Source organism: Salvelinus fontinalis, chromosome 13 (assembly GCF_029448725.1).
Source record: "Salvelinus fontinalis isolate EN_2023a chromosome 13, ASM2944872v1, whole genome shotgun sequence".
Classification (NCBI taxonomy): Eukaryota; Metazoa; Chordata; class Actinopteri; order Salmoniformes; family Salmonidae; genus Salvelinus; species Salvelinus fontinalis.
In genome coordinates, this window is record NC_074677.1 from 49,083,487 (window position 1) to 49,110,783 (window position 27,297).

The 27,297-nt window shown below is 43.1% G+C and overlaps 1 protein-coding gene across 1 annotated transcript; it reads left to right on the plus strand.

Annotated features, from left to right (window-relative positions):
* Positions 1-23,378: 23,378 nt before the first annotated feature.
* On the plus strand, positions 23,379-26,200 carry LOC129867806 (histamine H2 receptor-like). The gene is made up of 2 exons (XM_055941306.1): positions 23,379-24,286; positions 24,495-26,200. The coding sequence occupies exons 1-2, from the start codon at positions 23,666-23,668 to the stop codon at positions 24,987-24,989; spliced, it is 1,116 nt and encodes a 371-aa protein (XP_055797281.1). The 5' UTR covers positions 23,379-23,665; the 3' UTR covers positions 24,990-26,200.
* Positions 26,201-27,297: the final 1,097 nt, after the last annotated feature.

Consider the following 27,297-nt stretch of genomic DNA (forward strand, 5'->3'; position numbering starts at 1 on the left):
TCGGGGAAGTCTCAGGCTCACATATGTACTGTTCCTTTGTGCGTCTGTGTGCCTGGGTGTGTGTCCGTCACAGGAGGCTGCTGAGAGGAGGACGGCTCATAATTAGGTGGTTGTAGCTTAGCTTTACTGTTCAATGATTTATTCTGCTGTTGGGAGGGGCCCAGACTTCTGACTCTAGGCTGTGACTATAAAAACATACCGGTTTATACCTAACCCTGAGGAGATGTTTTATTTACCCAGCATTGACATGTAGGTATTCCGTGGTCAAGGTGGGCACAGGCTAGCCTACACCAAGCTCTCACCAGCCCAACATGGGCAAGCCCAGCAAGGGCTAGCCAAAACCAAACTCACAGCATCACCAGCCAAACCCACAGCATCACCAGTCAAACACAGGCTAGCCCACATCAAGCCAACACCAGCCCAACATGGCCCAGCCGAACCCCGGCCAATACAAGCTAACCCGCACCAATCCCACATCAGCTCAAAGTGCTAGCCATCACTAGCCCAAAACAAGCCGGCTGGGGATCGCTAGCCCGTGTTGATCTGATGTGGGATTGGTGCAGGTTAGTTTGTGTTGGCCTGGTGTAGGCTGGCCCGTGTTGGGTTAGCCCACACCAAGCCCAGCTACTTCATAGTGTAGAGGTGGGGCTCATTTGAATATTTGGGGGCAGAGTTGTACACAGTAGTATTGGTGCAACTGTTGTTTTTTCTTCTTTTTCTTGCTGTACTAAACCGCACTTTACTGTACTCTACTGTACTGTACTGCACCGAACTCTACTCCAATGTACTGTACTATACTGTGATGTAGTCTTCTGTACTGTACTCTACTGTGTTCTACTTTGCCATACTGTGATGTCTAAAGTTGTGAAACATAGACGTCTATGATTGGTTCAGATTTGGTCCGGTCCAGAACATCTACATTTGTACTTGTTTAAGGGCTGAGCTAAATATATTTTATATATGAGATTCTTCAAAGTAGCCACCCTTTGCATTGATGACAGCTTTGCACACTCTTGGCATTCTCTTAACCAGCTTCACCAGAAATGATTTTCTAAAAGTCTTGAAGGAGTTCCCACATATGCTGAGCACTTGCTGGCTGCATTTCCTTCACTCTGCGGTCCAACTCATCCCAAACCATCTCAATAGGGTTGAGTGGAGGCCAGGTGGAGGCCAGGTGGAGGACAGGTGGAGGCCAGGTGGAGGCCAGGTCATCTGATGCAGCACCCCATCACTCTCCTTCTTGGTCAAATAGCCCGTACACAGCCTGCAGGTGTGTTGGGTCATTGCCCTGTTGAAAAACAATTGAAAGTCCCACTAAGCGCAAACCAGATAGGATGGCATATCGCTGCAGAATGCTGTGGTAGCCATGCTAGTTAAGTCTGCCTTGAATTATAAATAAATAATTGACAGTGTCACCAGCAAAGCAACCCCACACCATCACACCTCCTCCTCCATGCTTCACCATATGAACCACACATAAGGAGAGCATCCGTTCACCTACTCTACATCTCACAAAGACATGGCGGTTGGAACCAAAAATCTCAAATTTGAAGTCATCAGACCAAAGGACAGATTTCCACCGGTCTAATGTCCATTGCTCGTGTTTCTTGGCCCAAGCAATTCTCTTCATATTGGTGTCCTTTAGTAGTGGTGTCTTTGCAGCAATTGTACCATGAAGGCCTAATTCACGCAGTCTCCTCTGAACAGTTGATGTTAAGATGTGTCTGTTACTTGAACTCTGTGAAGCATTTATTTGGGCTGCAATCTGAGGTGTATTTACTTCTAATGAACATCCTCTGCAGCAGAGGTAACTCTGGGTCTTACATTCCTGTGGCGGTCCTCATGAGAGCCAGTTCCATCATAGCGCTTGATGGTTTTTGCGACTGCACTTGAAGAAACTTTCAAAGTTCTTGACATTTCCGGATTGACTGACCTTCATGTCTTAAAGTAATGATAGACTGTCATTTCTCTTTGCATATTTGAGCTGTTCTTGCCATAATCTGGACTTGGTATTTTACCAAATAAGGATATCTTCTGTATACCACCCCTACCTTGTCACAACACAACTGATTGGCTCAAACACAATAAGAAGGAAATAAATTCCACAAATTAACTTTTAACAAGGCACACCTGTTAATTGAAATGCATTCCAGGTGACTACATCATGAAGCTGGTTGAGAGAATGCCAAGAGTGTGCAAAGCTCTCAAGGCAAAGGGTGGTTACTTTGAATAATCTCAAATATAAAATATATTTAGATTTGTTTAACACTTTTTTGGTTACTACATGATTCCATATGTGTTATTTCATAGTTCTGATGTCTTCACTATTATTCTACAATGTAGAAAATAGTCAAAAATAAAGAAAAACCCTCGAATGAGTAGTTGTGTCCAAACTTTTGACTGGTACTGTATGTGTCCTAGAACACATTTAATTTGTTCTTTAAAAGTTCTCAGAATGTTTTCTTATGTTGTGGGAACAGTCTTGTGAGAACAATGAGTGGACATCACAAAAGATACGCTCCCAAAACACAAAAACTGTCCAATTGCTCGCATGATTCTGCAATGTTTCTTTTCGGGTACAAAAAACATTCACCTGATGTTACAAGAATGTTCCCAAAGCACATTTAATCTGTTTGTTAAAGGTTCCCAGAATGTGTAATTGGGTTGTGGAACTGTCTGGTGAGAACATTGTGGGGACATCACAAAAGATATGTTCCCAAAACATAAAAACTGTACAGTTGTGCAGATGAGTCTACAGTGTTTATTTTCGGGTGAAAAAAAAATCACCTGATGTTACAAGGACATTTTCAGAACCCATTTAATCTCTCCTTTAAAGGTTTGCAATATATGTTATTAGGTTATGGGAACAGTCTGGCGGGAACATTGTGGGGACATCCCAAAAGATATGTTCCCAAAATAGAAAAACTGTCAAGTTGTGCAGATTATTCCAATGCTTCTTTTAGGGTGCAAAAAACATTCACCTGATGTTGTAAGAACATTCCCGGAATACATGTTCTATGTTCTTTAATAAAACATTTCTTTAAGTTGTGGGAACATTGTGGGGATATGGTTACCAAAACACTAAAACTGTCCAATTGTGCTGACATTCAGATAATGTTTGTATCTGACTGCTCAAAACATTCCTTTGATGTTGCAAGAATGTTGACAGAACAGCCTTTAAGTTATTTGAAGGTTCCCAGAACATTTAAATAGGTTGTGGGAACAGTGTGGGTACATTACAAGAGATAGGTTCCCAAAACACAAACTATGCTCAGTTGTGATGACATTCATATTAAGTTAGGTTGCACAGGACATTCCCTTAATGTTCTTAAGAATGAAATAAGTCCGTTTATATGACGTTCATAGCGTATTTGTTTTAGGTTTAACAAAATATTAAATTGATGTAAAATTGACATTTTACCTTGTCTTGGACGTCCTCAGAACAGAATATTTAGAACATGTTATATTTAAGTTTGACCTAATATTACCACAACTTTCTCAGCATGCACATAAGAAAGATTGGAATACATCCCCATTATGTTTCTCTCCAGATTTGCTTATTTTTTCCCCATATGTTTATGTATCCTGCACGTGTGACATAACTCCACCATTTATATCATTATCAAAGATAATAACATTTTTAAACATATTTTGAACATGGTTCCGATCTCAATTAACCAAAAGTAAGAGGTTGTAGTGTGGATAAAGGCAATTATTTTAGGGTTGAGCCATTCGTACTAATCTACAGGAGAACCCGTTCAGGTTTAAGTATACCTTTTCAATGACTGAAGCTTTTAGTGAGATGTTTAATGCTTTAAAATGTAACACTTTTAGCCCCCGGAACTCAAATTCATTATATAAATAAGCATGTTTAATTTTGTCTGGCAAGTTGTCTGGAGTAAGCAGGGCCATAAGTAAATATGTAAGTAAACTGTGATATCGCAAGTCCGACTCCACGAGGGGGCTAAATGAGGCTTAGCCTGCGTTCCTACAACACAAAAGTAAGACTGAAGGCTACAGGGCTGCTGAAGGCGGTGACGGACCCTGGCTTTAAGTTTACAGCCACCATGGTACACAGAATCCTCAACGAGTACGAAGCCTTTTAGGCACAGTGCAGTCCTAGTGGCATTGACGCACCACCAGCTCCAAGCAAATGACAATGTTATGTACATACAAATTTCCAGCAATATGTGGTGGACAGTACAGTAGGCCAGCAGGACCAAGGAAAAGAGACAATGTAAAATACTTTTTTTCAGCGCGTTAGATGCTGTCATTGGTAAAATGTCAGAACGATTTAGCGAACGCAACAGCCAACTGGTGGAGACCCTGTGTGCCCTTGACCCAGAGAGCCATGACTTTCTAGATGTGAAAAATGTCAAACCACTGCTGGATCAGATTTGGTGGAAGCTGACCAGTTTTTGCCAACTGAAATCGCCTGCTCTGGCTCCGATGAGGACAAATGGACCCCACTTGAAATCCAGCATTTATCCTCTGGGTATCTCTCCGCCATCCTGGCCATGCTTACTGCACTGAAACATGGACTGACTTTTGGGGCGTCCACAGCTACCTGCGAAAACTAATTTTCCACTTTGACAAATGTGTTCAGTCAGCACAGAAGAGGCATGCTACACCCGAGGAAAACTGAACTAATCCAACTGGCTTTTGAGGGATCTCTTACGGGTATATTTCAGGGAGAACGGAGTAATTGACTACTCAGGAAGTTCGAGGAAGCTGCAACTCTTTGAAAAGGTAAGATTGTTTCAATCTAGCTGGTTGGATTTGATCAAAATCTTGCTTTAATCTGTAGTCGGACACGGAACCACGAAGGGGCTAAAGGGGGTTTAGCCCCCTCAGTTCAAACTTTAGCTCCCTTAGTTTTAGTTTTTTTTTATACTTTGTTTTTATTGTAGGAACACAAAGAAAGTACAAATAAAGTAAAATAAAAGAACAAAAATGATCTGGCAGTTACAGTGCACTTCATACCTTCATCATCATATTAGTTACATTAGCATCTTTGAATTAGACCTTTTCCAAGTATGAAACCCATTTCTCCCAGTATTCCTGACCACTCTCCTAAAAATATCAAAAAGTTAAAAGATTGAGTGACAGGCACCGTGTCAACATAATGGACAAGCTGCTGTATGTGTAGAGAGGCTGGTCTCATAGACTAGACGAAACAAAGTACAGTGCCTTGCAAAAGTATTCATTCCCCTTGGCATTTGTTCCTATTTTGTTGCATTACAACCTGTAATTTAAATTGATTTATATTTGGACTTGTAATGTAATGGACATACACGAAATAGTCCAAAGTGGTGAAGTGAAATTAAAAAAATTACCTGTTTCAAAAAATAAAAAATAATAATAATTGAAAAGTGGTGCGTGCATATGTATTCATCCCCTTTGCTATGAAGCCCCTAAATAAGATCTGGTGCAACCAGTTACCTTCAGAAGTCACATAATTAGTTAAATAATGTCCACTTGTGTGCAATCTAAGTGTCACATGATCTCAGTATACACCTGTTCTGAAAGGTCCCAGAGTCTGCAACACCACTAAGCAAGGGGCACCACCAAGCAAAAGGAGCTCTCCAAACAGGTCAGGGACAAAGTTGAGGAGAAGTACAGATCAGGGTTGGGTTATAAAAAAATATCAGAAACTTTGAACATCCCACAGAGCACCATTAAATTCATTATTAAAAAATGGAAAGAATATGGCACCACAACAAACCTGCCAAAACTTAATCAGAAAGGCAACAAAGAGACCAAAGATAACCCTGAAGGAGCTGCAAAGCTCCACAGCGGAAATTGGAGTATCTGTCCATAGGACCACTTTAAGCCATACACTCCACAGAGCTGGGCTTCACAGAAGAATGGCCAGAAAAAAACCACTGCTTAAAAACGTCTTATGGCTGCAATCCCGTTAACGGGATCGATATGACAACAGCCAGTGAAAGTGCAAGGCGCCAAATTCAAACAACAGAAATCTCATAATTAAAATTCCTCAAACAGACATGTATCTCATACCATTTTATTGGTAATCTTGTTGTTAATCCCACCAAAGTGTCCGATTTCAAATAGGCTTTTCAGCGAAAGCACCACAAACGATTATGTTAGATCACCACCAACTCAAAGAAAAACACAGCCATTTTTCCAGCCAAAGAGAGGAGTCATAAAAAGCACAAATAGAGATAAAATGAATCACTAACTTTTGATGATCTTCATCAGATGACACTCATAGTACTTCCTGTTACACAATACATATATGTCTTGTTCGATTAAGTTCATATTTATATCCAAAAACCTCAGTTTACATTGGCGCCATGTTCAGAAATGCCTCCAAAATATCCGGAGAAATTGCAGAGAGCCACGTCAAATAACAGAAATACTCATCATAAACTTTGATGAAAGATACATGTTTTACATAGAATTAAAGATACACTTGTTCTTAATACAACCGCTGTGTCAGATTTCAAAAAGCTTTATGGCAAAACACAATATTCAATCATCTGAAAACAGAGTTCAGCCACAAAAGCAAGCCATACAGTTACCCGCCCAAATTGTGCAGTCAACAAAACCCATAAAAAGCATTATAAATCTTCACTTACCTTTGCTGATCTTCGTCGGAATGCACTCCCAGGACTCCGACTTCCACAAGAAATGTTTGATTTGTTCGATAATGTCCATCATTTATGTCAAAATACAGTAGGGCAAAAAAGTATTTAGTCAGCCACCAATTGTGCAAGTTCTCCCACTTAAAAAGATGAGAGAGGCCTGTAATTTTCATCATAGGTACACTTCAACTATGACAGGCAAAATGAGAGAGAAAAAATCCAGAAAATCACATTGTAGGATTTTTAATGAATTTATTTGCAAATTATGGTGGAAAATAAATATTTGGTCGATAACAAAAGTTTATCTCAATACTTCGTTATATACCCTTTGTTGGCAATGACAGAGGTCAAACGTTTTCTGTAAGTCTTCACAAGGTTTTCACACACTGTTGCTGGTATTTTGGCCCATTCCTCAATGCAGATCTCCTCTAGAGCAGTGATGTTTTGGGACTGTTGCTGGGCAACAGGTACTTTCAACTCCCTCCAAAGATTTTCTATGGGGTTGAGATCTGGAAGACTAGATAGGCCACTCCAGGACCTTGAAATGCTTCTTACGAAGCCACTCCTTCGTTGCCCGGGCGGTGTGTTTGGGATCATTGTCATGCTGAAAGACCCAGCCACGTTTCATCTTCAATGCCCTTGCTGATGGAAGGAGGTTTTTACCCAAAATCTCACGATACATGGCCCCATTCATTCTTTCCTTTACACGGATCAGTCGTCCTGGTCCCTTTGCAGAAAAACAGCCCCAAAGCAGGATGTTTCCACCCCCATGCTTCACAGTAGGTATGGTGTTCTTTGGATGCAACTCAGCATTCGTTGTCCTCCAAACACGACGAGTTGAGTTTTTACCAAAAAGTTATATTTTGGTTTCATCTGACCATATGACATTCTCCCAATCTTCTTCTGGATCATCCAAATGCTCTCTAGCAAACTTCAGACGGGCCTGGACATGTACTGGCTTAAGCAGGGGGACACGTCTGGCACTGCAGGATTTGAGTCCCTGGTGGCGTAGTGTGTTACTGATGGTAGGCTTTGTTACTTTGGTCCCAGCTCTCTGCAGGTCATTCACTCGGTCCCCCCGTGTGGTTCTGGGATTTTTGCTCACCGTTCTTGTGATAATTTTGACCCCACGGGGTGAGATCTTGCTTGGAGCCCCAGATTGAGGGAGATTATCAGTGGTCTTGTATGTCTTCCATTTCCTAAGAATTGCTCCCACAGTTGATTTCTTCAAACCAAGCTGTTTACCTATTTCAGATTCAGTTTTCCCAGCCTGGTGCAGGTCTACAATTTTGTTTCTGATGTCCTTTGACAGCTCTTTGGTCTTGGCCATAGTGGAGTTTGGAGTGTGACTGTTTGAGGGTGTGGACAGGTGTCTTTTATACTGATAAAGTTCAAACAGGTGCCATTAATACAGGTAACGAGTGGAGGACAGAGGAGCCTCTTAAAGAAGAAGTTACAGGTCTGTGAAAGCCTGAAATCCTGCTTGTTTGTAGGTGACCAAATATTTATTTTCCACCATAATTTGCAAATAAATTCATTAAAAATCCTACAATGTGATTTTCTGGATTTTCTTTTCTCATTTTGTCTGTCATAGTTGAAGTGTACCTATGATGAAAATTACAGGCCTCTCTCATCTTTTTAAGTGGGAGAACTTGCACAATTGGTGGCTGACTAAATACTTTTTTGCCCCACTGTAGCTATTTTTGTAGCGTGTTTGGTATACAACTCCAACGTCAGGGAAGCGCGTTCACTAAAACCTGACGAAATGTCCAAAAGTTCCGTAACAGTCCGTAGAAACATGTCAAACGATGTATTGAATCAATCTTTAGAATGTTTTTAACATAAATCTTGAATAACGTTCCAACCGGAGAATTACATTGACTTCAGATAAGCGATGGAACAGAGCTCCCTCTCATGTGAACGTGCATGGTCAAAGAATGGTCAGGTCATGGCAGACCTGACTAATTCTCCTCTCATTCGGCCCCCTTCACAGTAGAGGCATCAGACAAGGTTCTACAGACTGTTGACATCTAGTGGAAGCCGTAGGAAGTGCAAACTCATCCATATCTCGCTGTGATTTAAATGGGATCTTGGTTGAAAATCGACCAGCCTCAGAATTTCCACTTCCTGTTTGGATTTTTTCTCTGGCTTTTTGCCTGCCATATGAGTTCTGTTATACTCACAGACATAATTCAAACAGTTTTAGAAACTTCAGAGTGTTTTCTATCCAATACTAATAATAATATGCATATATTAGCAACTATGACTGAGGAGCAGGCCGTTTACTCTGGGCACCTCTGTGCACCTTTCATCCAAGCTACTCAATACTGCCCCTGCAGCCATAAGAAGTTAAAGAAAAGAAATAGGCTCCTCTCATCACCCCGAGAATAGCATCCCCACAGTGAAGCATGGTGGTGGCAGCATCATGCTGTGGGGATGTTTTTCATCGGCAGCAACTGAGAAACTGGTCAGAATTGAAGGAATGGTGGATGGCGCTAAATACAGGTAAATTCTTGAAGGAAACCTATTTCAGTCTTCCAGAGATTTGAGACTGGGACGGAAGTTCACCTTCCAGCAGGACAATAACCCTAAGCATACTGCTAAAGCAACACTTGAGTGGTTTAAGGGGAAACATTTAAATGTCTTGGAATGGCCTAGTCAAAGCCCAGACCTCAATCCAATTGAGAATCTGTGGTATAACTTAAAGATTACTGTACAGCAGCGGAACCCATCCAACTTGAAGAAGCTGGAGCAGTTTTGCCTTGAAGAATGGACAAAAATCCCAGTGGCTAGATGTGCAAAGCTTATAGAGACATACCCCAAGAGACTTTCAGCTGTAAAGGTGGCTCTACAAAGTATTGACTTTGGGGGGGTGAACAGTTAAGCACGCTCAAGTTTTCAGTTGTTTTGTCTTATTTCTTGTTTGTTTCACAATAAAAAATAGTTTGCATCTTCAAAAGGATAGGCATGCTGTGTAAATCAAATGATACAAATCCCCCAAAATGTATTTTAATTTCAGGTTGTAAGGCAACAAATAAGGAAAAATGCCAAGGGAGGTGAATACTTTCGCAAGCCACTGTAAACATAAATCCGGGAAACTCAAATTAGTATGATATGTTACATTTGGTACGGTTACATACGACAGAAGGTTACTTAAAGGTGCAATATGCTGAAATCACTCCGCCAGTTCCTGGTCACTAAAATTCTAATAGTTTGCCTAATTTCTATAAGGACAAGACCCAGATGCAGACCGTGTCGAAGTAACGTTTATTGCAGCAACAGAGGCAAAGGTACAGGACAGCAGGCAGGCTCAGGTTAGGCAGTGGTCGGAAATCCAGATAGGGGCAAAGGTACAGGGCGGCAGGCAGGCTCAGGGTCAGGCAGAGTGTTCAGGCGGGCAGGTTCAGGGTCAGGACAGGCAAGGGTCAAAAACCAGGAGGGTGTGAAAAAGAGAGGCTGGGAAAAGACAGGAGCTGACAGGACAAATGCTGGTAAGCTTGACAAACAAGACGAACTGGCAACAGACAAACAGAGAACACAGGTATAAATATACAGGGGATATTGGGGAAGAGGGGCGACACCTTGAGGGGGGTGGAGACAATCACAAAGACAGGTGAAACAGATCAGGGCGTGACAATTTCAGTTTATGTGACAGAACAAGCAGTCATTGTGTCGATAATCAGTGTACCATCTAAATAAGGAACTCAATAAAGTCCACAATAGCCGACAAATACATGTGATTTCCTGTGTGTAGGGAACTGCCCATGGTGCTGGTAGAGCACAGTGAGATTTTGTGCCATTGAACCTGTCACCTCTTGGTCAAAAGCATTTTTTTTACTTTTATGTTTGTGATTTAGTGTGATATAAGCAGAATTCAATATAAATCCAATGCAAGAACTCAAATTATGCCCCTGGGTATAGCAACATATGGGTATGTTCCATCACTGAAATTATGATATTATGGTTTTCTTGGTAATCTATTGGTTTTTGTGGCTGTAAATGGAACTGTACTTATTGGAAACGTGTTTATGGTAGGCTGTCATTGCTTAATTGATTATGTGGGTCGAATTTGATTCACAGAAGTGTATTTTGGCGGATCGCAACGTATTACTGAACTCGTGAGCAAGCGGCATTCATTTCTATTTTTGAAACAGGCCTGTATAGGCCTATTTATTTGGCAAGACAGCTGTGCATGTCTGCATCTCACTGTAGTAGGCTGTAGGCTATGTTTTGGTTATTTGGATCTCCATTTGCCCTTTGTTTACGGCATATATTTACTATTAATGTAACTAGCCTAAATATAAATTGTGTCATGCCTTACATATCTGATATTTTGTCTACTAGGCCTACCACTTGGCACCGCTGTTTTGTTCAAAAGCACTCAGTGATCTCAGAATCTCTGCATTTGAACTTTATGTTTGTGGTATAGCGTGATTATACACTGAGTGTAGAAAACATTAAAGACCACCTTCCTAATATTGAGTTGCAACCACCCTTTTGGCCTCAGAACAGCATCAATTCATCGTGGCATGGACTCTACAAGGTGTCGAAGGCATTCCCCAGGGATGCTGGCCCGTGTTGACTCCAATGCTTCCTACTGTTTTGTCAAGTTGGCCGAAAGTCCATTGGGTGTTGTCCATTCTTTGTAACGATGTGCGCTGAGAGTCGGGAAGCAAGTTCAGGGAGTGTTTATGATAAAATAAATGCAACATAATACAAAACAAGAACCTCAAACAACGTGCAGACAGGAAACTGACACAGAAACAATGACGCCTGGGGAAGGAACCAAAGCGAGTGACACATATAGGGCAGGTTATCAAGGAAGTGATGGAGTCCAGGTGAGTCTGACGACGCGCAGGTGCGCGTAACGATGGTGACATGTGTGCGCCATAACGAGCAGCCTGGTGACCTAGAGGCCAGAGAGGGAGCACACGTGATAATCTTGATACACACTGGAAACTGTTGAGCGTGAAAAACCCAGCAGCGTTGCAGTTCTTGACACAAACCGTTGCGCCTGGCACCTACTACTATACCCCGTTCAAAGGCACTTAACTCGTGTGTGGTAGTCATGTTTTTGTTATTCACCTACTGTAAGCGGATCTAATGGACCCACAACATTACTGGGTTTAAAAAAAAATACAGCCATAACAATTTATGTAAAAAATACTTTATATTTAATACTTAGATGTTGACTTATCTCAATTACAAGCAATATAGACATTATACATGGTTAATATTTGCCATTTATCTCTGCTAGATCACATTCATTAATAAAATGTTCAAATCAAATCAAGTTGTTCTGGTCACATACACATGGTTAGCAGATGTTAGCAGTGTCGCGAAATGCTTGTGCTTCTAGTTCCGATTATTATCATATATGCTCAAGACATGGGTGGGAAAAATCATGTTTATCTTGAACAAATATAAAGTTAACAAGGTTTTCATCACTACTGACATGTATTGCTTTGAACAGAACAAATTGGAAGGACACATTTTACTTAGAGTATTTTATGGAAATGATACATGAGCCCCATTGAATACAAATTAAGGCCAGTCTACACCCCACATGAGGGACTGAGTTGTTGGTTGTGTGGGTCAGGCGGATGGGGCACCAGCATCCTCCTCCTGAATCCTCCTCACAGTGGCTGCAAAAGCTGGAGTCCTTGGGATATGTTGCCTCCTCTAGATTTGAGGTCTTACCAATGCATTGCCCAGCTCCTCGGGAATGAGCCGTCTCCTCTGGAGCTTCCCTCTGTTCCAATCTGGGTTCAACGCTTTCCAGGTGACACACGCGTTGTACGCCGAGATGTCCAACATGTTGAAGAATATCACGTGGCCAGCATAGGGTTCTTCTTTTGCAGCTGTAGCCAATTACCAACTTGTCTAAATTGTCCACTTCTCCTTGTGTGCCATTGTAATGTTTTTTGATGTTCCTGGCCACAGATTCTCCCACCCCTATGCAGCGTGCTCATGATTACCACATTTTTGCCTTTCTTTGGCATGTAGGACACTAGGGACGTGTCAGCCATGAACACAAACTTAGAGGAATTGATAGGCCTGTTCCGTGTTTTCAACAGCTGAGGTGGTGGCTCTGGCTTGTTTTTTCGTACTGTTCCTACCATCATCAGCTTCCTCTTGAGGAGCTCCTGTCCCAGCTTGTGTGAAGTAAAAAAGTTATTGCATGTGGTGTTGTGGCCATGGAGTCCCTGTGTCACATCCAGGACAACCCATATCCCTTGGTTCTTCTCAGGGGCTCCTCCATCTGGCTTCCCTGTACACACTTGCAAGTTCCACTCATATGATGAAGCAGCAACACAGGCAGCCCAGATCTTGATTCCATTTTTTATGGGTTTTGATGGTATGTACTGCCAGAAGGGGCAGCGGCACATAAATGACATAAGCTGCTAATCAACAGTAACGTTGGGCCCAGGGTTGTAAAACAGGGGAAGGCGGTCCACCCACTTGTCCCACACTGACCTGATTGCAGCTAGTTTGTCTCTCTGCCGCCGAGCTGGTCTGGTGTCCCCGTTATCAAAGGGGAAAATCATGGAAATAATATGGAAGTTTTCCAGAGACATTGTTGCACAGAAATGTTCTCTACCAGTTTCTGCATCCCAAAGGGATTCTGTGGATTCCCCATTGGATCTGAAAACACAAGCAAGAATAAGAACCCCAAAGTAGTCCATCTCCTTCCATGTCTCTCCAAAAACACAACTTCCCTCAAAATTAGTGCAGTCCAGAATGATTTTCAGAACACTTTATGTCCTGCACATGAGTAACCGACATCCACGTTGACCCTGGTTACATCCTTATCACATTGGCAGCCATGCGAGGTGGCTCATTCCTTGGGCAAGAAGACCATTATATTTCACCTTTTTTAAAATAATGTCCCATCTGTTCTGTTGTATATCTACCATTGATCTTGAGCGCTGTGGAGTGGAGTACGTGCACTTAGGGTGACCAGACGCCACTCACTCAGCTGACCTTTGCTGATAAACGTACACAGGTGGATTCCCCAAGATCAATTCAATTCCCTTCTCTCAAAACTGAATAATACACCATCATGAGGGATACATCACATCTATTGGCTCAAATTGACTTACTAAGTCATACTAACCAGGTCTGTCAGTAGAAATATTTGACGAAGGATCCCGCCACATGAGAACCTCAGTAGTCATAATAGTACTTCTGAGCTGGTAAATAGAATAGGACAGTGTCACACGTGATTGTGTCACTGCTGAAATACTGTGACAAAGTAATTTTCTTGAGCTATCATGACTGCCTAAGAACTGTAGTTCCATGTGTGCAGCGTGGGAGAAATGTAAAGGTAGAGATGACAGCTCATGAGTTGGCTCAACAGTCTAACCAAACCACTTTAGTCAACAACACCCTGTTATCTTTGTCCCCTCCCTGACAGTACCCAGAACCCTGCTCAGGTGGGCATGAAGACAACACTGTCTGTTGAAATCACCAGGGAGATCACAGACTTGCCACTCATGGCTATTAAAGTCTCCATGGAAACGGACAAGAGTTCACACCACAGAGGAATCTATATTGACTTTGTTTCACTTGGTTGCTCCAAAGGGCAGAACGCAAGTGAGACATTTATAGGGTTCTTATAACAGTGAGGCCATTATGATAATCAATTTCGATACCACTTTTCCACTGTAGTTGTTGTAAATCATTGTCTGTATTGCAGGGTATACATGTACATTATCTCTCTCATTCTCTTGGTCTCTCACAAACACACTATCTCCCCCGTCTCCCTTTCCTTCTCTCTCCCCCTCTCCCTTTCCTTCTCTCTCCCCCTCTCCCTTTCCTTCTCTCTCTCCCTCTCCCTTTCCTTCTCTCCCCCTCTCCTTTTCATTCTCTCTCTCGCCCTCACTCCCTTTCCTTCTCTCTCCCCGTCTCCATTTCCTTCTGTCTCTCCCCTCTCCTTTTCATTCTCTCTCTCCCCATCTCACTTTCTCTATCTCCCTCTTGTTTTACGAAGGTCATACAGAGGATAATTTTGCTATTTGATTTAGAATTTTTATATAATTTTTTTTATTTATATAAAAATAAACAGATTCACTACATGGAACAACAGATAGTCCCCCCAAAAACAAATCTAAAGGAAGTTTGTTTTGAAATGTCTATTATATATATGAATCCTTTTGACTGGTCCCAGGGGACCTTCAGACGAGTATTGTGAGGCTTGGGGGCATCCTAGAGACCAGTCGAAAGTTTGGACACACCTACTCATTCAAGGGTTTTTTCTTGATTTTTACTATTTTCTACATTGTAGATTGTAGATTGCATGAATCAGGCCTTCATGGTCGAATTGCCACTACAAAAAAGACAACAATAATAAGAAGAGACTTGCTTGGGCCAAGAAACACAAGCAATGGACATTAGACTGGTGGAAATCTGTCCTTTGGTCTGATGAGTCCAAATTTGAGATTTTTGGTTCCAACCGCCATGTCTTTGTGAGACACAGAGTAGGTGAACGGATGATATCCCATCGTGAAGCATGGAGGAGGTGTGATTGTGTGGGGGTGCTTTGCTGGTGACACTGTCAGTGATGTATTTAACATTCAAGGCACACTTAACCAGCATGGCTACCACAGCATTTTGCAGCGATACGACATCCCATCTGGTTTGCGCTTAGTGGGACTATCATTTGTTTTTTGACAGGACAATGACCCAAAAGACACCTGTGTAAGGGCTATTTGACCAAGAAGGATAGTAAGGGAGTGCTGCATCAGATCCACATTCACCCAACCTCAACCCTATTGAGATGGTTTGGGATGAGTTGGACCGCAGAGTCAAGGAAAAGCAGCCAACATGTGCTCAGCATATGTGGGAACTCCTTCATGACTGTTGGAAAAGCATTCCTCAGGAAGCTGGTTGAGAGAATGTCAAGAGTTTGCAAAGCTGTCATCAAGGCAAAGGGTGGCTACTTTGAAGAATCTCAAATATAAAATATATTTTGATTTGTTTAACACTTTTTTACTACATGATTCCATATGTGTTATTTCATAGTTTTGATGTTTTCACTATTATTCTACAATGTAGAATATAGTTAAAATAATGAAAAACCCTTGAATGAGTAGGTGTGTCCAAACTTTTGACTGGTACTGTATGTATTCGTGAGAGTCTCATCTTTCCATAGAGGGGTTTGTAGGCTAAACCGTTCGGACGCTACAGATGATTGTGTGAGAATACTGATTTTTGGATGTCTCATGGTCTGACCAACATTGCTCTAACTGTGTCACCTTTCACCGCAGATGCAGAAGTGTTTCATACAGTCGGCGGATGAGGTGGATTGAGATCCATCCAATGCAAAAAAATAGATACTGTGCCTCTAGCTTAAACTGATTGATTTTTATGGGGATTTTTTATTGTGCTAATTAGATTTCAGCAGAGTGCAGACATCGACCTTAGGTTAAGAAATAATTGCCCCTAACAGTATAAAAGTGTCTTTTGTCCAAGCCTACTGAAAATGTATGCGGGTGTTAATGCCATGTCTAGACTATGGAGGACGGTTTTTGTCAAATTAAAGTTTATGGAAAATGTTGGCATTTCCACTGAATAGATTTTTGTTTATACCACTCCCACATGAAAAAATACTATAGTTAAAAAGCTGTAGTGTTTTTGTGGACTGTATTTGTTTTGCAGACTGTGGTATACTGTATTTTTTCCTATATAGTTTTTGCAGATATTACTGTAATAGACTATAGTATTTACAGTTTAATATTGAATAAATAATCAAATAAAATAAAATTTTATTTTATTTGTCACATACACATGGTTAGCAGATGTTAATGCGAGTGTAGCAAAATGCTTGTGCTTCTAGTTCCGACAATGCAGTAATAACCAACGAGTAATCTAACCTAACAATTTCACAACAACTACCTTATACACACAAGTGTAAAGGAATGAAGAATATATACATAAAAATATATGAATGAGTGATGGTACAGAACGGCATAGGCAAGATGCAGTAGATGGTATCGAGTACAGTATATACATATGAGATGAGTAATGTAGGGTATGTAAACATTATATTAAGTGGCATTGTTTAAAGTGGCTAGTGATACATTTTTTACATCCATTTTTACATTATTAAAGTGGCTGGAGTTGAGTCAGTATGTTGGCAGCAGCCACTCAATGTTAGTGGCTGATAAATACTGTAGTATACTGTAGTTAATAAACTATAGTATATTCTATAGTAGTTACTATAGTGTTTTGCGGGCTGTACTACAGTACACTGTAATATTTACTGTTGTGTTTTTGTGGACATTATACTGTAGTGTTTTCTTTTATTATCTTTTACATAGAAGAGGAGGGCTTTCTCCTTGAGGAAACCTACTTGGCAAATACTAAAAGTGTCACGGCCGTCAAAGGACCAAAGCGCAGCGTTGTGAGCGTACATATTCCTTTTATTAGGATGACGCAATCAAAACAATAAACAATACAAAAACAACCGTGAAGCTTAAGGGCTATGTGCCACAAACAAAGTTAACCTCCCACAAAGACAGGTGGGAAAAATGGCTACCTAAGTATGGTTCTCAATCAGAGACAACGATAGACAACTGTCCCTGATTGAGAACCCTACTCGGCCAAAACATAGAAATACAAATAATAGAACTAAAGAACATAGAATACACACACCAAATCCCACCCTGACCAAACCAAATAGAGACATAATATAGGATCTCTAAGGTCAGGTCGTGACAAAAAGAGCACATTTTCCATAACCTGTAGGTATCCTTGTGGTTAGAGCGTTGGACCAGTAACCGTAAAGGTTGCTAGATCAAATCCTTAACTGACTTGCCTAGTTAAATAAAGGTTTAATTTAAAAGGTAGGTAGGTAATGGGGTCTGAATGAATAGTTAGTGCTTCTGCTCTTTTCTATGACCTGTAGTGAACACAATATATGGTCTATACTTGGCATGTAGGTTTCTCACTTATGGGTGGTACAAATTGGGATATGGAAAGGGTATATGTAAACTAAACACTACAGTTTAACTATAGTATTACAATAATTAAACGGTAGTGTTTTTGCAGACTGTAGGATACTGTAGTATTTACATCTCATCGCTGTATTCTACAGTGTACTACAATCTTCTATAGTAATTGCTACACACGATCGAGAGACTGTAGTATACTGTAGTATTCTACAGTATACTACAGTTTACTACAGTATTCTACAGCAAACTGTAGTATTGTTTCATGTGGGACTGCAGTCAAAGTCGTACACAACCTCATATGGATGATATTATGCAAGAAAGAAAACAGAATGACACAATTTCAAGAACATTTTATGAATGGTCTAGACCCTTCATGTTACCTAAGGAGAAGTGTGAAGCCATTTATCTTACACATTTACTGTTCATCGTTATACTTTGTGTTCTGCATGTTTCTGTGTTCTCTGTGAGTATGTGTGTGCATGCATGCACTGTGTGTGTCTCCAACATCGTGACCTTCCATTTTAAAGCTTTACTTTGGTGTGGATTGAGGCCTACACATTCATATCAGTTGTGTTCCTACATTGTATTCATCTTTTCTTATTTCTATTGTGGATTGTGTTTATGTGCACCAATGGAAAGTCTACAAAACTATGAGCAAACCAGCCTATGTATTGAATACATGGATTTGGATTGTGATGATATTGATGAATGAATACTACACACAATGTGCTTATTTTTATTCTCATTGTTATGTATTTATAATCAGGAAGAATATTTGATTTGATGTGTATGAAAGTGTTTGGTGAAATATGAATAAAAAAGAGACTAATTGTCCATAATTCTGCACCTTTGGATAGTTCTACTGTCATGTGTGCTCCCTCTCCAGCCTCTAGGTCACCAGGCTTCTCGTTAAGGCACACACCTGTCACCATTGTTACGTGCATCAGCGCATAAGACCCTCACCTGGACTCCATCACTTCCTTGATTACCTGCCCTATATATGTCACTCCATTTGGTTCCTTCCCCAGGCGTCATTGTTTCTGTTTCCTGTTTTGGATTTTGTTCTATTTGTTTATTAAATGTTTCACTCCCTGAACTTGCTTCCCAGCGAACACATTACAGAATGACGCCTCACCATAGGAAAGCATCAGGGAGGTTTTTTTGTGTTGGAGGTGATGTCGGGTCCGGTTGTCCGAACCGGAGCTACCTGGGAGGCCTCAGCCGGTTTGTCGGATTTCCATGCCCAGCGGGCTCGACGGGCTCCCCTGCCTGAGCGGGCTCGATGGGCTACCCTGCCTCAGCGGGCTCGATGGGCTCCCATGCCTCAGCGGGCTCGACGGGCTCCCCTGCCTCAGCGGGCTCGACAGGCTCCCCTGCCTCAGCGGGCTCGACAGGCTCCCCTGCCTCAGCGGGCTCGACGGGCTCCCATGCCCCAGCGGGCTCGACAGGCTCCCCTGCCTCAGCGGGCTCGACAGGCTCCCCTGCCTCAGCGGGCTCGACGGGCTCCCATGCCCCAGCGGGCTCGACAGGCTCCCATGCCTCAGCTGGGTGAACAGGTTCCCATGCCTCAGCGGGCTCGACAGGCTCCCATGCCTCAGCTGGGTGAACAGGTTCCCGTGCCTTGACAGAGGCAACCGGTCCACTTCTGATACCCGGGATCGTCATTTTAGTCGGCGTCCTGAGGCTGGAGCTGCGCATCGGGGAGGGGGTACTATCACGTGTGCTCCCCCCCCCGACCTCTAGCTCACCAGGCTGCTCGTTATGGCTCAAACTTGTCACCATCGTTATGCTCGCATCAGCGCATCCCAACGTCCAGTGCACATCGCTACATATACTTCCAATTTTGATAATGATTTACTGACTGCAAAGAAAATGTATTGATCTACTTGGATTTTTAAAAGACAAACTAACTTTCTGTTTTGTCTGCTCGGACTCAATAGATAAGCATGGTTGTGTTTTTGCAGGCAGTCGTTCTTTTGATGAATGTATTTGCAATTTTGAATGCTCAATATACACTGCTCAAAAAAATAAAGGGAACACTTAAACAACACAATGTAACTCCAAGTCAATCACACTTCTGTGAAATCAAACTGTCCACTTAGGAAGCAACACTGATTGACAATAAATTTCACATGCTGTTGTGCAAATGGAATAGACAACAGGTGGAAATTATAGGCAATTAGCAAGACACCCCCAATAAAGGAGTGGTTCTGCAGGTGGTGACCACAGACCACTTCTCAGTTCCTATGCTTCCTGGCTGATGTTTTGGTCACTTTTGAATGCTGGAGGTGCTTTCACTCTAGTGGTAGCATGAGACGGAGTCTACAACCCACACAAGTGGCTCAGGTAGTGCAGCTCATCCAGGATGGCACATCAATGCGAGCTGTGGCAAGAAGGTTTGCTGTGTCTGTCAGCGTAGTGTCCAGAGCATGGAGGCGCTACCAGGAGACAGGCCAGTACATCAGGAGACGTGGAGGAGGCAGTAGGAGGGCAACAACCCAGCAGCAGAACCGCTACCTCCGCCTTTGTGCAAGGAGGAGCACTGCCAGAGCCCTGCAAAATGACCTCCAGCAGGCCACAAATGTGCATGTGTCTGCTCAAACGGTCAGAAACAGACTCCATGAGGGTGGTATGAGGGCCTGACGTCCACAGGTGGGGGTTGTGCTTACAGCCCAACACCGTGCAGGACGTTTGGCATTTGCAAGAGAACACCAAGATTGGCAAATTCGCCACTGGCGCCCTGTGCTCTTCACAGATGAAAGCAGGTTCACACTGAGCACATGTGACAGACGTGACAGTCTGGAGACGCCGTGGAGAACGTTCTGCTGCCTGCAACATCCTCCAGCATGACCGGTTTTGGCGGTGGGTCAGTCATGGTGTGGGGTGGCATTTCTTTGGGGGGCCGCACAGCCCTCCATGGGCTCGCCAGAGGTAGCCTGACTGCCATTAGGTACCGAGATGAGATCCTCAGACCCCTTGTGAGACCATATGCTGGTGTGGTTGGCCCTGGGTTCCTCCTAATGCAAGACAATGCTAGACCTCATGTGGCCGGAGTGTGTCAGCAGTTCCTGATAGAGGAAGGCATTGATGCTATGGACTGGCCCGCTCGTTCCCCAGACCTGAATCCAATTGAGCACCTCTGGGACATCATGTCTCGCTCCATCCACCAACGCCACGTTGCACCACAGACTGTCCAGGAGTTGGCGGATGCTTTAGTCCAGGTCTGGGAGGAGATCCCTCAGGAGACCATCCGCCACCTCATCAGGAGCATGCCCAGGCGTTGTAGGGAGGTCATACAGGCACGTGGAGGCCATACACACTACTGAGCCTCATGTTGACTTGTTTTAAGGACATTACATCAAAGTTGGATCAGCCTATAGTGTGGTTTTCCACTTTAATTTTGAGTGTGACTCCAAATCCAGACCTCCATGGGTTGATAAATTTGATTTCCATTGATAATTTTTGTGTGATTTTGTTGTCAGCACATTCAACTATGTAAAGAAAAAAGTATTTAATAAGAATAGTTCATTCATTCAGATCTAGGATGTGTTATTTTAGTGTTCCCTTTATTTTTTTGAGCAGTGTAGTTTGATGAATGTATTTGTTTTGAGATTTGGAAAACCCATTTACTGTTTTGCAAAAACAGTCTTGTGGACTCTGTTTTAAAAATCAACAACAATCAAAAAAATGCTTGTATGTGATTGAAAAAAAAACAATACGGCCGGCTCTACAGTGCATATCTCTGCCCGCAGTTATGCATGGGGACTGCATTTTATTTGAGTTGCAGGATAGAAATGTTTAGAGCCTTTGCATACCTTGTCACGCCCTGATCTGTTTCACCTGTCCTTGTGCTTGTCTCTACCACCCTCCAGGTGTCACCCATCTTCCCCACTTATCCTCTGGGTATTCATACCTGTGTTTTCTATCCATGCCAGTTCATCTTGTTTGTTCAAGCCTACCAGCGTTTTGTGTGTCAGCTCCTGCTTTTTCCAGTCTCTCTTCTCTCACCCTCCTGGTTTTGACCTCTGCCTGCTATCCTGTACCTTTGTGCCCCTACTCTGGATTACCAACCCCTGCCTGGTCTGACCCTGGGCCTGCCTGCCGTCCTGTACCTTTGTGGCCCTACTCTGGACTACCAACCCCTGCCTGGTCTGACCCTGGGCCTGCCTGCCGTCCTGTACCTTTGCCCCTACTCTGGATTACCAACCCCTGCCTGGTCTGACCCTGGGCCTGCCTGCCGTCCTGTACCTTTGTGCCCCTACTCTGGATTACCAACCCCTGCCTGGTCTGACCCGGAGCCTGCCTGCCATCCTGTACCTTTGTGCCCCTACTCTGGATTACCAACCCCTGCCTGGTCTGACCCTGGGCCTGCCTGCCGTCCTGTACCTTTGCCCCTACTCTGGATTACCAACCCCTGCCTGGTCTGACCCTGGGCCTGCCTGCCATCCTGTACCTTTGTGCCACTACTCTGGATTATCGACCCCTGCCTGCCTTGACCTGCCCCTGTTACAATAAACATTATACTTCTACACAGTCTGCACTTGGGTCTTACCTGATATACCTCTCATATAGCTCCCTCCTCTTCATCAGGTCCCATTGATGGGTTTTGCTCTGAGGCATTTATCCAGGCCCACTTCACCATTACTAGATATGAAGTGCATAGTCGGCCCTCAAAGATCTCTTTCCTGGCTCACTCCTGATTGACTGTGCATATTCTCTCTAAATTACAGTCAATCTTTCCTTATATTCAGACTATGGTTAATTCATGATCTTGTGAGAAAAGTACTGTATGTTTGGCCTGTGCTGACCGGGCTTGCTGTCTGCTGTGGATGTTGCCAGCGTAGCGCCTCATGCCTCTGTAATTTGATTGGTGTTTGGATAGCACAGTATAATCACATCAACTGGGAGCTTTCATAGCTCCCCTATGCCAGTGTCATCCATCCTTAATGATTGAATTGGATCAATCAGACCTGTTCAGGCCAGGTTTCATCTGTCTGTAATGGGAACACTAGCTACAGTACTTCACCTGGGTTAGGGAGTTGTAGAGGGAGGGCAGCTAGTGGGAACAACACAACTGTCACTGGTTGTAAACAAGAGACTGTCTCCATTGAGCCAATTATAACATAATCCCATAAGAACATGGACATTTTCAGTACCTTTGGACAAGTCCAAGCTAATGTTAGAGCCCAAATGTGATGTGTTATTCTAAGAAGTGCTAATGATGTCTCAACATGGTTTATAAAACAATACCTTGTCTGGTGGCCATTTCCTAATTTTCAATGTTAGATTTTGAGTAGGCCTTTAGGTCATCTTTGACTCCTGGGTTCTGGGTCCAATATGTAAGCTGGGTACTCAGAAGGCCTGCAGATAGACTTTAGCTAAGCTTCAAGCTAATGCTGGCGGAATGTTCTGGTGTTCTTCCAGAACAAACAGCACCACACTGCATCAGAAGCAAGTGCATTCATTAACATTTCTCCTTCACATGATGTGCAATTGAATTACCATCATGAAAGAAAACAATTATTAAATGAAGTGAAGGACGACCTTTGATATTTCAACCATGTACTGTATATTAGACACCAAAGGGCCATTGTTTCAGTTTTGTAGTCTAAGAGATGTGAATTTTCATACATAAAAATATATATATATTATATATTTGCATAATGATAATTTTCTCATGGGTCAATGCAAAGGCTGTTATGTTATCCAACACAGCCTTAACCTCGTACCACTTAACATCAGTCTAGTAATGCCCTATCATGTTGAAATCAACATAGCCTAATGGCCATTGTTTTGTTTTTTGTACACCAGGGCAGCTTCAAAGAGGACATCTTCTGTGAAATGATGAAAAAAGAGATGGCTGCAATACAGCATCCCCCTACAGTGTCAAGCCCTCATTAATCTGATGGATACTGACAGCTGAATTGACAGGACCCTGTCATTATACCAAGTCCTCAACAAGCTTGTTAAGCAGAGGGCTGGATTCTGTGCAGTAGTCCTGTCTGTAGTCCTGCCTGCAGGAGCAGATAAGCTGACAGAAGCAGTAGGTCTGATGTGGAGGCAGGGCTGGACCTTGTGACCTAGTGCAGGGGGAGGGACACCATGATCTCCACGGCACTCCGTTGGCTGTTTCTGGTGTCCTTCATCGTGGTGACCATCGGCGGGAACGTGCTGGTGTGTTTGGCCGTGGGGCTCAGCCGCCGCCTGCACCGCACTGCTAACTGCTTTGTTGTGTCGCTAGCTGTAACGGATCTGTTGCTGGGCCTGCTGGTGCTGCCCTTCTCTGCCTCCCTGGAGCTGCGGAGTGGACACTGGCCCCTGGGGGGCACCCTATGTAACATCTATGTGTCTCTGGATGCGATGTTTTGTACGGCCTCCATCCTGACTCTGCTGGCCATCAGTGTGGACCGTTACCTGGCCATCTCAGCCCCACTCTGCTACCCCCGCAGGGTCACCCCTCCCCGAGTAGCCCTGGCCATCACCACCATCTGGGTCACTTCCATGGCCATGTCCTTCCTCCCCATCCACCTGGGCTGGAACACGGCTGACTTCAGGGTGCAGAACCTGGACTGGGGCATTTGGGACGAGGTGGAGGAGGGACGCACCTGCCGCTTTGAGTGGCATAACAACTACGTGCTCCTAGATGCCTTTGGCACCTTCTACCTCCCACTACTGGTCATGTGCGGGATGTACTACTGCATCTTTCAGATAGCACGCAAACAGGTTCATTTTATTCCTTATATTTATTTGTTGTGTGGTAGTATCATTACCAGTGATAGTAGTGATAATAGTAATTATGGCTGGAGCAGCAATAGTAGTACTGGAATAATTAGTAGTAGCTATTATAGTTCCATCCATTTATTAATGTCATCCTTCCAGTCATCCATCTGCTGACCCTCTTCCTCTTTAACCTGTCTATCCATCCATTCAGGTACGGTGTATCCGAGCTGCCACACCCTCATTCGCCCCCACAGCATCAGCGGCGGCCACAGCGCGGGAACACAAGGCCACAGTGACTCTAGCAGCAGTTCTGGGGGCCTTCATTATCTGCTGGTTCCCCTATTACACCTTCTTTACCTGCATGGGCATCGGGGCAGAGACTAACCCCCCTACTACTGCCCACTCTGTGGTGCTGTGGCTGGGCTACTTTAACTCCGCTGTCAACCCCATCCTGTACCCGGCCTTGAATAGGGACTTCCGCAGGGCCTATGGGGAGCTGCTGTGCTGCAGGGGGCCGCGGTGGAGACACATGTCCACAACTATCTGTGTGTCCTTGCAGAAACAAGTGCCCCTCTCTAGCGAACACAGAGACACTCATCTGACCAATGGCCACACAGACACCCTCCCTAAAGACAATCAGCCAGAGGGAAAGAGCCTCACCCCTCAGAAGACCAATGACAGCAACATTGCTGACCAGACCTGGTAAAATACAGTACACACTGGATAGGGACTAGGTAACACATACAGGACACTTTATAAAGGTGAATGAGAGACAGTTGTGCAGTAGCTAGTACAGTATGATATAAAATGGCTGATACGTTATCTACCACCAGCTTTTAAAACAAAGGAGAACAAACCCATACCAAGAAGATAAAGAGAACATAGCCGAGTCAATATTAACTGTCTAAATAGCTGTGTCCGTGCTGATCATTTCCCAGCTAACTGGTGGAGACATAGGCAGTTAAATGTTTTGGTGATCCTTTCTGTTGCAGACCCACTGGTGGTGAATTAGTGACTAACCTGGCTGGATTTACTTGAATGTATGTATATGTGTCTTCATCCCTAAAAGGTACAGAATGTCCCGTCAGAGGTACAGTATGTTGGATGGCTTCCAGGAGGTTGGCGGAGGGGATACAAGGACATCTGGATGTGTCATCCAGGCATCCCGGCTCCATATGGGATACCTGTCCACCTTTAAATAATGTACCCCTGCATCAACAGCCAGTTGATGTAGTTCCACTGGGCATAGGTTCCCTGACGTCAGTGGTTTCTAAACCTTTTGGTGTCGTGACATCTTCCTGTGGTCCTCAGATTAACATAACTGTTTCCTGTCACAGCCGACAGCCCAATCTGTGACCCAGTAGAAATAACTGACCTACTGTTTGACAATTATTAGCTCACATCAACCCCCACATTCACATGTGCTGCCAAGATACACTCACCTGTGCTGCTATTATATGGCATGTGACATTCACACCATGAGACATTACTGTTGGCTGTTTATCAGAATGTAGTGTAATTTGTCCACTGGATTTGTAGACTTTGTTTGTCTGACCATGTGACCTCATATTGTACATACAATAGTTCATGATAAGTGAATGACATTTTTCAAAAAGTACCCGCACAATAAAATACTCTCATTCACACTCAGACACTTGCAAACTATGTACTTTGTCTGCAATGACTTCCATAAATAACATGTCCCTGCCCTCTAGTGACCAAATGTGTCATCACACTCACCCTTACAAGAAGAGGTGACAAAAATCAATTGTATCTGTTTGTACAAATCATTGTTACAGACACATGTTTATCTACAATGTATTATACATGTACATATGACCAATTATAATGACCTAATATGTCCTGGTTATTGTTGAACTGCAAAGCAAGAAATAAAATTCCAATCTGAAAATGGAATTTAAACATAACCTGACTATTTATTTCCACTAAGCACTTTCAGTACCTGTACTGTAATTAAAATCTGGAGAAACAACCAATTCTCCACTCTCACACACTGAACCCTCTCCAGCACCCAGCCAATCAAACCCTTCTTCTGGAAACTCTTGTTGCTGTCACGGTCGTCGTAATAATTGGCCCAAGGCGCAGCGTGCTTAGAGTTCCACATCTTTTAATAAACAGAAACTCACCAAACAACCGCACAAATGAACCGCTACTGGTGTGCACACAGGCAACTATCTGTAGACAAGATCCCACGAAACACAAAGGGGAAATGGCTGCCTAAATATGATCCCCAATCAGAGACAACGATAAACAGCTGTCTTTAATTGGAAACCATACCAGGCCAACATAAACCATTAAACACCTAGATGACCCACCCTAGTCACTATCACGCCCCAACCAACAGAGAATAAACAGCTCTCTATGGTCAGGGCGTGACAGTTGCTCTTGCTCTCAGTGACGAACCACTTCATATCCGAAGACAGACAGCAATCATATCCTCAATATCATACACAACAGTTTTTGACATTATACCTTTATGTGAAAATATTGTTTCTTCTTGTCATGTGTTTTTTTATATCTGTAGTAGTAGTGAACTACCATTGGGATTACTGAAGGTCAAGACAGCTGATGACCTCCAGGGAGAAGTTGTCTGAGCTCCAAGGAGACTCCTCAGCTCCACGCTTCTCTCCAGGCCCACTCTCTGAGTTAGGGACATCCTGACACATCTGAGATTAAACGCACCAGATATTCATATCCAATAATCATATTCCTAATTTTACATTTCTCTGACATCATTTGCATATTTCTGCTTATGACAAATTTGCGAGGAAATGTTGCCTGATAAGCCTGCATTTTGCAACACTGTTTTATGATATACCAAGAGGGATTATTATTATTAAGTTTATAAAACAATACATAAAAGATTAGTCTTGGGTCAAGGGAATGCATCACAACAAGTCATACCAGTTATGTCTTATATCCGCAGAAGCAAGGAAATAGCACTGAACACATAGCAGAGGGGTGTACCCTGATCATTCATTACTTGTTAGCAC